Source organism: Nyctereutes procyonoides, unplaced genomic scaffold, assembly GCF_905146905.1.
Source record: "Nyctereutes procyonoides isolate TBG_1078 unplaced genomic scaffold, NYPRO_anot_genome, whole genome shotgun sequence".
NCBI classification, from domain to species: Eukaryota; Metazoa; Chordata; class Mammalia; order Carnivora; family Canidae; genus Nyctereutes; species Nyctereutes procyonoides.
The window spans coordinates 12,223,910-12,237,035 of record NW_026575033.1 but is presented as its reverse complement, the minus strand read 5'-3'; the positions used below and the strand labels follow the sequence as shown (position 1 = coordinate 12,237,035).

Here is a 13,126-nt window from a genome sequence, read left to right as displayed (position 1 = left end):
TCAAGATAGTACAGGTGTTTTTTTTTTTTTTTAATAATAGAAAATACTCTCAAGAGGCTGTACACAGTCCTTTCATCTGGGTAAACACAGATTATGAAGCCCTGGGGCACTAGGTCTCTCCTGATTCCTTCTTATTCTTCCTATCTTTACTGATCTTCCCAGGAATTCAGGGAGAAAACAATTGCCCTTAACATACACCAGATGCTTGGCCATAAGGTTTTGGAATTGAGCCTACCAATCTTTGCTTTTCTTATGGCATACGCCATTTCCCCCACTGTGTAGATAGAACCAAAAATACATCAGGGAGGACCCAGTTACCAAAGTCATAAGGGGATTTGTGCCCTATTAAATGTGCTACTTCCTCCAGACAACCAGAGTTAAATTCCCTTACTTAAACACCTGAAAAATGATCTTAGTATATATTCTCTGGGTTTTTCAGTGATGAGAATATGTTTTGAGTAACTCAATTGCATTTTCTCTTATAATGAATAATTTAAAATATAAGCTCTCAGTTTCCAAAAGACATGCTATGAACTCAAATTTCTCTGGTCAACAACTGTATCCTGTAAAGGATATTACTGACACACGACTCAACTGAAAGCAAATTCTTTTTTTTAATTTAAATTCAATTAGCCAACATATAGTGCATCATTAGTTTCAGATGTAGTGTTCAGTAATTCATCAGTTGTGTATGACACCCAGTGCTCAGCACATCATGTGGCCTCCTTAATGTGAATTCGAATCCTGTACCAAACTTTTGCCATTAAAATGCTGTTTATGCTGGCACAATAAATTTATCACACAACATTTCTAGGTGAAATAGAGGCCATGATGATAACATTAGACTTCTTTTTATGACTTTCATAACTATTCACTATAGGTTTTTTCCTCTTCACAAATATTTCTATTACTTTTTCTTTTTGTCCCTTTAAGCCAGTGATATGAGTTTGTATAATGACATAATTATCTTGTTTTATTATAATTATCCTCTGAAATTCACTATTTATGTATTTTCAAAATGATTAAAATTACTTTATTATACCATTTCTATCAAAGTCTATGTCCTGGACCTAGAGCAAAGAGACACACTTTAAAAGAACCAACTGGCAAAGACAGCAATATTCTTGATGCAAAATCCACAGTCATAGAGTATTATGTTTTGTTATTATGTTTGTCACATTCTAGGGTGGAGGGAGGGTCAGGATTTGATGGCTTCACCTTTTCATGATGCTTTTTTCCCCCCTTCATTCTGAGTTACTAACTATTGCATTGTAACCAGGCTTTTCTTGAACCACAACTCTCAATTTCTCAATGACTACTCTCCTCATCTGTAAAATCTAGTCCCATCTAAAACTGATGGTCAGTACCCCTGAGATTTCAGACATTCAGTGTTTGGATGGTATGGTCCTCTGATGGGGCAAAGAAAGAAAAGAAAATACAGCTTTATTATCCCTCAGACGTATGGTCCTAGTAAGAAGCTATTTAAGGACATAGTTGAAACTCAACCTAAGTTAAAGTATGGCAATTATTTGTGGATTTTAGACATCCTTCCAATTGGTATTTTCAATGCTGAAGAAGGGCCATTAAGAAGCAGAGTCAGGGCAGCTGAAATATGGTGTGATTACAACTATGTAGGTCTTACCCACTTTGTACATTTTCCATAAAACAGAACAAATCAGAACAACAGCTATAGCTACAAAGGTCCTATGCATTGACAAATGAACCTAACTCATGAAATACCATCATATTTACAATTTCCACAAAAAAAAGACAGATAAATAGTTTATCTGATTTCCTCAGCATACTGAAATGTCACAGGGAGTGTTCTTTGGTTCCAGAATTTCTGCAACTTGTGACCAAGTGATGTCCTTTACCTGCCCAGTATCCACAGAAGCTGTTCAGGCTTACACAAAATGAATGAATGCATTGACCTCTTTGGTGTTCCCACCTTCCCAGGGTATGAAGAAATTCCTGTGACAATTCTATCTCCTAGTTCAGTGAGGTTTTCACTCGGCTACTAGGACTATGCCATTGAAAGATTCAATGTGAAAACAGATCCTACCCTGGGCAAGCTGACTCACAGGGCTTAAAGGTCAAATCCATTCCTAAGATAGTTTGAAAAAATGAACAGCAACATTTGTTCTCTAACAGGGCAATTCTTTTTTTTATTTTTTATTTTTTTTAATTTTTATTTATGATAGTCACAGAGAGAGAGAGAGAGGCAGAGACACAGGCAGAGGGAGAAGCAGGCTCCATGCACCGGGAGCCCGATGTGGGTGGGATTCGATCCCGGGTCTCCAGGATCGCGCCCTGGGCCAAAGGCAGGCGCCAAACCGCTGCGCCACCCAGGGATCCCTCTAACAGGGCAATTCTTTTTTTTTTTTTTTTTTTTTTAAACAGGGCAATTCTTAATAGTGTTTTCCCACCTGTATCACCAAGGAAAAATGCCAAGAATATAAACATACAGATTTGGGCAGTAGTTTGAAGTCTTCTAATTTTTATTTGTCACCATGTGGCTTTTTATTTTTAAGGTGCTAACTATGCTCACCTGCATAGTTGGATTACATGGTTACTTAATATCTTTAGGTCTTTTCTGAGTAATTAGAACAGGAATAATCAAAATGCTCATTTTTCCACTCCCCAACCACCTGTATTCCATCTGAACAACCTGCTGGTACTTACTTTTATCTTCATCATATGATCCTCCAGAGCTATTGCTGTATCTTGACTCTAGGCGGGTGTGGGCTCTGATGACGTTACTAAACCTTCAAATACAAGAACAACCATTGGAAATACTGATGTGTGTATGTGTGCTGTTGCTCATGAACACATACCACTATTTAGTGGCTGAGTTTCTGGCAATATGTTCCAATGATGCTTTTCTTAAAGGAATACTGTAAGAATTGTACCTGAAGCATTTTGTTCTCCTTGAGAGGGCCAGTGCTCACCCTTGCTCAGAAGCACAAGTTCAAGCCTTGCCAAGATAACTATTTTAAGGGTAGTACTTGAATGGAGCCAGAAAATAACATTTGTTTGGAAAGAAAATGGGAATGACACTGAATAATTTGAGTCCTTTATTCACTGAACAATTTGAATCCCTGATTCACATGGTAGCCTGGCAATAGGTCAATAAATAGTTGCTGATTGATTAAGTCAAATTAAATACAATTGGAGATATACAAAAATGATTTCATAACAAATCTTGGACTTTATCAGCTTTACAGTTTCCCTTAAAAATGATCTGAAGATTTTCCCAAACTGAAACATCCAACTATAAGATACTAGTTATTATATTTCTACCTTGAATTTCTAGGTTGTCTTGCCTTCCCTCTTCAGGGCACCAAAGGCTTTCAAATCAATAGTATTTTTGTCATCTAAAGGCCTACAATGTAGGGCAAGGATGTGGTTGAGGGGAAGTGATGATAAAACGTTGTCTATGTTTATTTTATATAAAATGATACAAACAGGTTTCATCATATATATATATAGAATATATATATATATTCTACAATTAAGAATTGTAGAATGGATGACACTCCTTCTCTTTTCCCTTGAGATACATCTAAAGCAGTGTGAGGCAGAGGTTATGAAGCCAAGATGAATGAGAACAGCAAGCCCCTTCCATTATATATATGTAGTCAAAGCAAAGAATTAAGGCTCTATAGAAAAATCTGGGAAATTCAAACCATAGCAGGTATGCTCCCCTTCATTACTGACAAGTGTTCTGCCTTAATTGACAACAGATCAACACTTATTTCCCTCTAGAACACTGGGGAATGCAGGGCTATAACTGTCCTCTAGTATGGAGAAAAATATATGCTTTAGGAAAAAGCACTGGATGTGTCATTAAGATTCCTACCTTGTATAACCTCAGAATATTGAGGTTCATCACTGAGTCATCAGTGACTTAGATTTGATGAACATGGAAATGTAAGACTATAATAACTTTAGTTTTATTCACCTCTTAGATGTTTATAGCAACTTTTTCTTTCCCGTGACAGAGACTATTTTCCCTAATAACTCTGTATTTCAAGCTTTATTGTCATATCTTTTGGGCTATTGCTTTGTGAATCCATAAAACAGAACAGCTAGGACATCTGCTCAGTCTGTCTATATCAGACTGAACTTATGAAATTAGGAAAGTGACAAACTTATCACTTTTTAAAAAGATTTTATTTATTTATGAGAGACACACAGAGAGAGGGGCAGAGACATACGCAGAGGGAGAAGCAGGTTCCCCACAAGAAGCCTGATGTGGGACTCGATCCCAAGACTCCAGGATCACACCCTAAGCCGAAGGTGGACACTCAACGGCTGAACCACCCAGGCATTCCAACTTAACCACTTTTTGAAGATGTCCTTTAATCATACTTGTGCTGATTAAATGCCAAGTAAAAAACAATGTATGCTTGAGACCAGACCTCATTTAGCAAGGAACAAAATCAGGGAAATGAAAGAATTCCACATCTGGAGATTACTATGGGACAGAGGGCTCATGAACCATATAGTCTATGCTGGCCTTATAATCACGTTCTGGAAGGACCAGGCAGGAAAGAATTGTAGAATGGATGACAATCATTCCCTTTTCCTTTGAGATGCATCTAAAGGGGTGTGAGGCAGAGGTTATGAAGCCAAGATGAACAAGAGCAGCATGCCCCTTCCAGACTATTCTCTTTACTCTGGGAAGATCAAAACTATAATGTAATAAAGTGTAAGCTTGGGTGGGGTTGAGGGAGTAAAAACTTCCTCTTAAGAGTAAAATCTGATATTTTGCTTTGCTTTCCTGACTTGAAGAAAATAATTTTTGGTTTAGGGTTCAGAGGAATTTGAAGGACAAAATGTTTCTCTAAATTTTCTCTTGCTGATTTAGCTCAAATTAATACTTAGGCAACTTTTTGTAGATTATTAATCTCTACCCCTGTGTCAACAGAGATTACCAGAAATTTATACATGTGAAGCTTATTGCTTTGCTCCCTAGGAAAAATCCTTTCATGGAACTATAAATTTATCAAATAAGCACTTATTTTTTTTTTTTTTAACAAATAAGCACTTATTAAGGGTTGATGTACTGAAAATACTTACGGAGTTTGGGTCTGCATATTTTACCAACTGCTATAAACAGCTATTTTAATAAAAAATGTGTTCACTTGTTGTTTAATAAAAAATCCTACACAATAAATCCTTCTTTGAATTTAGGGTAGTTTCCATTAGTAGCTTCCAATGAATCATTTTCATTTATTTTTACATATTGAAAGTTATGAAATTCACTGTATTCTTCTTTGTTACTTTGGTTATTGAAGAACTCAAGGTTAGGTTAATATTAACTTTTACTAGTTTTCCTTAATGAGAACTTGAAGACTTTTGACACAACTATCTTCCTCTCCCCTTAGCTTGGCTCTTATTCTTTTATCATTGTTTTAATGGTACCAGACCTATCCAAACATTTTGTTAGTAGATATGATAGTATTAAATAGTGAAATACATCAAAGGACCATTAACCTAACCAAAAAACATGGCATCAGGACTGCTTTTTTGCACAATTATATGGCGCCCTCTGGAGTCCAATAATGTATTTTGGTGACCAGTACCCCCAGGAGTTGGGTAACACAGAAGCCTGGTCAGTATTTCTAACCAATTGTATCTGTAGACTCTTTGCCTACAAGGACTGTAAAGAACAGAGTAAGTAACTGTCTTCTGTAATGGGGTTAGCAAGAGGGGCAAGATGGTGTTTGGACAGCTTGTCTCTGGGGCTGTGAAATTTCTCCCATTTTCATTCACATACTGAATAAACATCAAAGAATTCCGACTATGTGCAGCATAGTAGGCTAATCATTAAGGATAGCAATATGTATACAAGATGTATGGTCTCTATTTTCCAAGAATGAAAATCTAGTGGTTGAGAAAAGCATGTGTACAAGTACCTATAAATCAACCTGACAGGGTCTACAAGGAAGGAACAGTAATGAGTAGTTCAAGAGACATATGGTATTTTACACTGAAGGAGCAGTCTACTTTCATAGAAAAGAGAGAATGTATTAGAGAAATAGTGCAGGTGGGGTATAGGATCAATAGAATAATGGTATCCTTTGGGATAAAATATTCATATATGTATGACATATGTATATAAATATGAACAATAAAGCTATAGGTAAATAGATATAGCCATTATGAAAGAACCAGATATATATAGCATATATATAAAAAAAGTGTGGGTACATACTGGCTTTCCAATGGCCAGCACTGACAGAGGAGGAAAGCAAGAGTTAAACAAGAAAGCCTCTATTGGAGGTGCTCTCTGGTCTTGATATTACAGAAATGACTGACTTAATTTCAAGAGCCACCACTAAAAACTTGGGAAGGACACTCAGGACTCTTGTCCCAAAGGGGCCTTTGTAGTAAGATGTTAATATATAGACATGTATCACCTTTCTACCCTAAATAAAATTAAGATGGAAAATTCAGTCTAGACAATAAATGATAAAGAATGTTACACACCAACTAGAAAGAAGAAATATCTTTAGAGAAATATAATGTGATTATTCACCATGAGGAAGTTTTCCAAAGAAGGTACTAACAAATACAGATTAAAAACATGTTAATATTCTTGTATTGTCACTGACATATGGAGTATGAATACCTTTACTCATTTCAGAGTAAATTTATATTCTAATAAAGGCCTTCAGAGAGAAAGGCCTTTATTAGACATCTGTAAAGGACGAGGTCTATGATCATGATCCACTGGGTTTGGGCTTTTAGCCTGAAGGAAGGCTCATGTGGATGAGCATCTGCCTAAAGGCAGTACAGCAACCCAGGAATGAATGTACTGAGGAATCTGAGAAGGGCCTGCATTGCAAATGAGCCTTCAGAACTCCACAGGCAGTCCCTCTTATGTCAGATACCTTCCACCTGCAGCCCCCCTGCCATATTACCATGCACAGGATGAAAGCCTGAGGATGGTCATGAAACATCTAGAAACATTTTCATTATGTGATCTATTGCATTTTCTCCATTATGAATTTGTGAGTATATCATCCTTGCCACTAGTTTCTTAAGTGAAAGGGCTCCTCAGGAGTTTTCACTAGAAAATGCTCAGCCTAAGCAGTTTCAACACTAGGAGAATCATTCTAATTTTTATTTCATTTTTTAAAAGATGTTATTGATTGATTGTGCAAGTCGGGGGAGGGGGCAGAGGGAGAGGGAGAGCATCCTTAAGCAGACCCCCCTCTGAGCATGAAGTCGGAAGCAGGGCTCCATCTCATGATCCTGAGATCAAGACCTGAGCCGAAATCAAGAGTCAGATGCTTAACTACTGAGCCACCCAGGTGCCCCATCTACTTTTTGTTTTTTAATTTGAGTCCTATTTCTTTCTTTTTGTTTGTTTCTCTGCTCTTCACAATTAACTACAGGAAACAGCGATGCAGATTTTTACTTATGAGTAGCTTCTGGGCAATGTAAAGGGGCAAGAGAAATACCATTAAAGAGCTAATGTGAAGGGGATAGAGGCTTCTTTTAGCAGAAAAAGGCAGTGCTGTTAGTTAACCAAAATTGACAATGTAAAGATTAAATAAAAATTATGACATTTCATTTAACTCACCCCCAGACAACTGCCCAATCTCTAAGCAATCATTCTGCAATCAGATTTGAAAATTTCACATGGAAATTCCCTCTAATTCCAGATGGTCTGTGCCCTCTAACAGAACAACCAGTGGTTTTTAGTAAGCCCTGCATAAGTAAGTGGGATCCAGCCACCAGAATGACATCCCTCTTAATCTTTCTCTCCTCTGGCTTTTCTCAGGGAGAAATCATTATCTTTAGGGATATACAGAGCAGAATCAGAGTCACTTTGTGTTTCTAAAAGCAAAGAAGAATTTAATTGTATATGTATAATTTATGAAACACCACAAATTCTTACTGATGCCTTTGTATATTGCTAAAAGTTATACTGGATATTAAGCCAAATTTGTGTACCAACCTCTCATCAGATTCTTTCAGTATCTTGCTCTCCTCGGCATCTGGGAAACTGTCCTGGCCAGCAACCACTGTGTTGCTGCTGGAAGTGGTTCCTATAGGTAGGATTAGAAAAAAATGTAGGGGTAAGGGTTTAAACCCAGGTCCCCAGTAATTACAGCGAAGGATTTCTCATAAAATCTCATGTTTGAAAGATTCCTTACATCTTCTATACAATCTCAAACATTCTAAACAAACTTCTACGCCCACAGCACTGAAATGAGAGAATCCCAGACATGTGTTATGCTCAAACCAAATTCCTTAACTCTCTTATAAAGTGAGGCTACAACATTCTTGAATCCCCTTCTTCCTGACCACTTAGGTAATGAGCTTATTTATAGTGGCTGACCCTGCCACTTACTGCTTTAGTATTTCTGGGTCCAGGAGTTATTAAACTAATGTTAGTGAAGCAAGTCCAAGTACCTAGAGTTTCTGATCCCTGGGCCACTGTTACTCTGTGAGAACATGTTCTGGCAGCAGGCGCAGGGCAAACAAAGGGCATAAGAGACCAGGAGACGAGGGAGATTTGAAGGTGGTTACAATATTAGGAAAATCAAAAGGAAGGAACTTAAGGAGGATGCTATATATTTCATAAAATGATGCCGAGAAGCCAATTTATTGCAAGTGATAATACCATTGAGCATTTTAGTTAACCCTGGGAGACTATTAGCCAAGAAAATTCCATAGATACGAGAAGGAGGGTCTAGAAATGAGATTCCTAAGTGATTGCTATGTCCTGCCAGGGATCAGTCTAAAGTATAAAGCTCCATGGCTTACCAGTACCAGGTCACTGACTGATGGTCACCCTTCTAAAATGATTTTATTAAACAACAATGCCCTTGAGGAATCTCAGCTATTTTGAATCTATCTTTTTTTTTAAGATTTTATTTTATTTATTTAATTGAGAGAGAGAGAAAGAGGGAGCATGAGAGCAGGCATGAGCAGGAGGAGGGGCAGAGGGAGAAGGAGAAGCAGACTCCCCACTGAACAGGGAGCCTGATAGAGGACTTGATCCTGGGACCCTGATATCACGACCTGAACTGAAGGCAGACACTTCTGCCTGAACCACCTAGGCGCCCCTAAAGCCATCTCTTAAATGAAAGTTTATACAGGAAGAAGAAAAAGTAACACACACATACACACTTATCCCTTCAGTGCTCTCCATTAAGAAAAATCCAGAGATCCAAGACAAGATGCCCACCCAGCTGCCCTTCCCCTACCAGAGGCTGCTGCAGAGGCCTTGCTGCTGGCTGCAAAGCGGTAGAAGGGCGGGTTGTCACAGTGCTGGACAATGGGGTTTACTGGCTCCGTCTGCTGCAGCTCAAAGAGAAGCTCTTCCATGGTCTGAATGGTGTTGTTACGGCACAAATATATCGCCACCTTTTTAATCTGAGAAGAAACACAGAACACACGGGATGTCTTCTAGAGCCTCGCCCACAAGAATGCTAGACTGTAACCTATTCCTTTCAATGAATGTGTCATCCTCAGAGCTGCCATCCTGGTGGCTCAGCTTTGCAGTTTCCTAGTGTGAACCAAAGTGTTTGGATTAAAATTTGCCTCTCTTCACATGCATGTCTGATAGGGCCACTTGGTGAAGGCCTGAACTTCTCTAGTGGCCAGGTTTACAAAACTTATGGGGCACATGAATTTTCTCTAAACTGCAAACTTGCCACCTAAGGCCTTATCTAGAAAGAATTTTATTTGTACAAACCGTGGGAAAAACTGCTAGTTATTTTTGTTTAAATAAGGAATCCAGTCCCCTGCTCTTCTCTACTCCCCTAGAAAAAAAAATTTAGCTATTTGTATGGTTTTAAATTTTAAAAACAACTCTGAATTAAAGCTCTGAATTACTGTGGCCCTCACAGTCAAACCTAAGGCAGGGAATCTGCAGTAGGGCTTAGGTGGTTCAAAGAGGCAGGAAGGCAGAAAGTCTCTTGGAAGATCAAACAGCACACAAATGCCAATTGAGTTAGGGTTTAAAAAAATGCTGTTGTCTCATTGATCATATCGCCTTTATTTTATTTTAAAGATTTCATTTATTTATTCATGAGAGACATGCAGAGAGAAGCAGAGACATAGGCAGAGGGAGAAGTAGGTTCCTTGAGGGGAGCCTAATGTGGGACTTGATCCCAGGACCCCAGGATCAAAACCTGAGCAGAAGGCAGACGCTCAAACACTGAGCCAGCCAGGTGCCTTGATCATATTAGCTTTAAAGACAAACACTAAATATCATATATCTCAGGAAGATTTCTCTCTTATTTCTCTCCTACCACTTACATGTGAAGAGAAACACTTGGATACTCTCCATTTTTATTTTGTTTTAAGAGCATCAAGATGTAACCATGAAACATTCTTATGAGCCATAATACAATGTTTTGCTGAGTTTCCCTTACATATTGGGTCTACTGTTTACAGAAGGCAGCTTTTAGTAACTGTTAGGAAAATATCTACCCCTTAATTCATAATAAGTTTCTGCATCCAAAGGCTTAGAAAGATGATGACAGAGGTGTCACAGGACACTGCAGCCTGCTTCCCAGAGGGCAGAAGGAAACTTTTTATGTAATATCTAGGTAAGCTCACAGGAGATTAGGGTGATGGACAAAATTTGACATCTCCATTTTCCTCAGTGCCAAGAGCATATTGTGACTTGTTGCAAATACAACTGACAGGAGCACCGACTCCTGAAGTCTGAGGCACACTTACGTAGGGCAAGAGGAGCGTGTCACTGCTAACTCCACACAGGCTGATCAGGAACTGCAAGGTGATCCTCAGGTTGTTGCTCCATTTCTCGTTGTTGGCTAACGCATTCCAAGCATTTTCCATTTCGGGGCCAGGAACTTCATCTCCGTACTAGAACAAATGAGATAAACATTGGCCCAGGAAGCATGTGGGGAAAATGTCAGGATGCAAAATGTTTGATTAAAACTTGTTATAAGGGTCATTGCTATCTCAAAATCCTAAGAAGGAGTAGACTTGGCCAATCCTCAGAAAGAGGCCAATTTTCAGTGATTTATAATGCACCAATCAGTAACGTATGTGCTTATTCTCATGATTTTTAATATGTTAGGGTTCTCATTTTTCTTTTCATTATTACCTTTAAAAATCATGGTAAAGTACACATAACATAAAGTTTGCCATTTTAAGCATACAGTTCAGTGGTATTAAGTGAATTCACATTGTGGTGTAACCATCACCATGGCCCATGCCCTTGTCATGCGATTTTTTAATGGTCAGTGCTATTCATCCTGAGTTGGCAGCACAGGGTTTGGTTAACCCAGAGGTTTTCCTGGCTGACAGATCCATGTCAGTGAGGCACGTATTCTCTGAGCTTACCTTGGCTGTCATGTACATGAGGTTGTTCAGGACCAGTGACGTAGCTTCAGGGGAGCCCCAGCCACTCCCTCGCAGCCCATGTGAAGTGGTGGCTTCTCCTTCCCGATCCTTGACGTCATCCTCTGGGCTGCTGGGGCTTGACCCTGGGAGGAGGAGCCTGCTGTCCACCAGCTCAATGTTGTGCAGCCAGGGCAGCAGATAGGTGAGCATGATCTGACGCCCATTCGGATGTGTGGTGGGGAATCGCTGGCTGACTTCTAAAGCGAATGGCAGTAACACAGAGCCCTATGTTACCTCATCAAGATAAACTAAGATATTAACATAGATCAAACAGTGACATCAGTTTATAAAGCATTTTCATATACAGCAGCTCCTCAAGGCCTCAAAATCTTAAAACTGAGGCTTGTCCTCAAGCATCTTGCATCTGGCACCCTGGGGAGGGACGTCAGAGGGCACAGTGGGGAAAGCATGGGGCTTGGTAAAAGTGGGGTGAGGTTCAAGGCTATGGGAGAGGTGCAGCACAGGGCCCAGAACAAGGGGCTGGGAATCAGAAGGATATGGGATTAGATCCCAGGTCCTCCACATACCAGCTGCATGAAATCTGTGTTAGTTACCTAACCTCTTTATTCCTCAGTTTTCTCATCTGTGGAGTGGGACTAGTTGGGCTTCTGTGAGGATTAAGAGATAGAATCACAAGGTATATTATTATTATTATTATTAAAGATTTTATTTATTTATTCATGAGAGACACCCAGAGAGAGGCAGAGGGAGAAGCAGGCTCCCTGAGAGGAGCCTGATATGGGACTCAATCCCAAGACCCTGGGATCACGACCTGACCCAAAGGCAGACGCTCAACCACTGAGCCACCCAGGCATCCTTTATATGGTATATTATATTGTCAGCACAGTGCTGGTTATCCAGTAGGCTCTTCATAAACAGCGGTTAGGACTATTGTAACAATGACTATTATCTTTCTGCTATACCAATGTTTTAGCAGATGTCCTCCACAAACTCTTAGATGTAAAACAGAAGTGAAACTCCAGGAAGAACAGACCAGTGTGTGGACTCATGTTCATGGTATCTACTTGAAAACCGTCAACTAGGGATCCCTGGGTGGCGCAGTGGTTTGGTGCCTGCCTTTGGCCCAGGGCGCGATCCTGGAGACCCGGGATCGAATCCCACGTCGGGCTCCCGGTGCATGGAGCCTGCTTCTCCCTCTGCCTGTGTCTCTGCCTCTCTCTCTCTCTCACTGTGTGCCTATCATAAATAAATAAAAATTAAAAAAAAAAAAGAAAACCGTCAACTATGTGGAGGTGCATGCTCAATGCTGCACTTCATTTTATGAAATAAATGAATTAAAAGGGTAAAACGGGACATTCAGTCACCATTATTCTCTCTGATAGCATTTCTGCATTGTTTCACTGCCAGCAGCATTTAATTTTATGATCTGAATAAGCTTTCTATAGAAATAAAAGCACAGCATTACCTATATGTTCCAAGCTGCTTGTAATCTTTTATTTCTAACATCTAGAGAAGAAACGGTTTTATCCTAAGGGAAATTTGAAAGCATGGTCTGATGCACTTGTTATTATCCAGTGTGGCATGTAATCTCGTTTGGAGGGCTCTTGGCTGCTAAACAATAGAACAACACAGATGCCAGGAATTACACCAAGATAATCCACTAGATCCCTGAAACAGTAGCCTTAATTGACTTGGCCCTTTTCCTAAAATTACAATTTTTTTTAAGACTATGAATATATTTAATGCTGTGCTACAATAATCAGTG

At 39.3% G+C, this 13,126-nt stretch overlaps 2 protein-coding genes across 9 annotated transcripts in view; one reads left to right on the top strand and one right to left on the bottom strand.

Annotated features, from left to right (window-relative positions):
- Window positions 1-13,126, bottom strand: part of FRY (FRY microtubule binding protein) — a 428,026-nt gene that overhangs the window by 78,864 nt on the left and 336,036 nt on the right. For all 8 annotated transcript variants that reach the window (XM_055317436.1, XM_055317438.1, XM_055317431.1 and 5 more), the window contains 5 exons: window positions 11,341-11,597; window positions 10,711-10,857; window positions 9,228-9,396; window positions 7,973-8,063; window positions 2,683-2,765 (listed from right to left, as the gene is read on the bottom strand). In XM_055317436.1, coding sequence (XP_055173411.1) covers window positions 2,683-2,765; window positions 7,973-8,063; window positions 9,228-9,396; window positions 10,711-10,857; window positions 11,341-11,597 — 747 coding nt within the window. The remainder of the gene's footprint in view (window positions 1-2,682; window positions 2,766-7,972; window positions 8,064-9,227; window positions 9,397-10,710; window positions 10,858-11,340; window positions 11,598-13,126) is intronic.
- The window catches only part of ZAR1L (zygote arrest 1 like), a 134,321-nt gene that overhangs the window by 113,725 nt on the left and 7,470 nt on the right, over window positions 1-13,126 (top strand). The gene's annotated exons all lie outside the window — the stretch shown is intronic.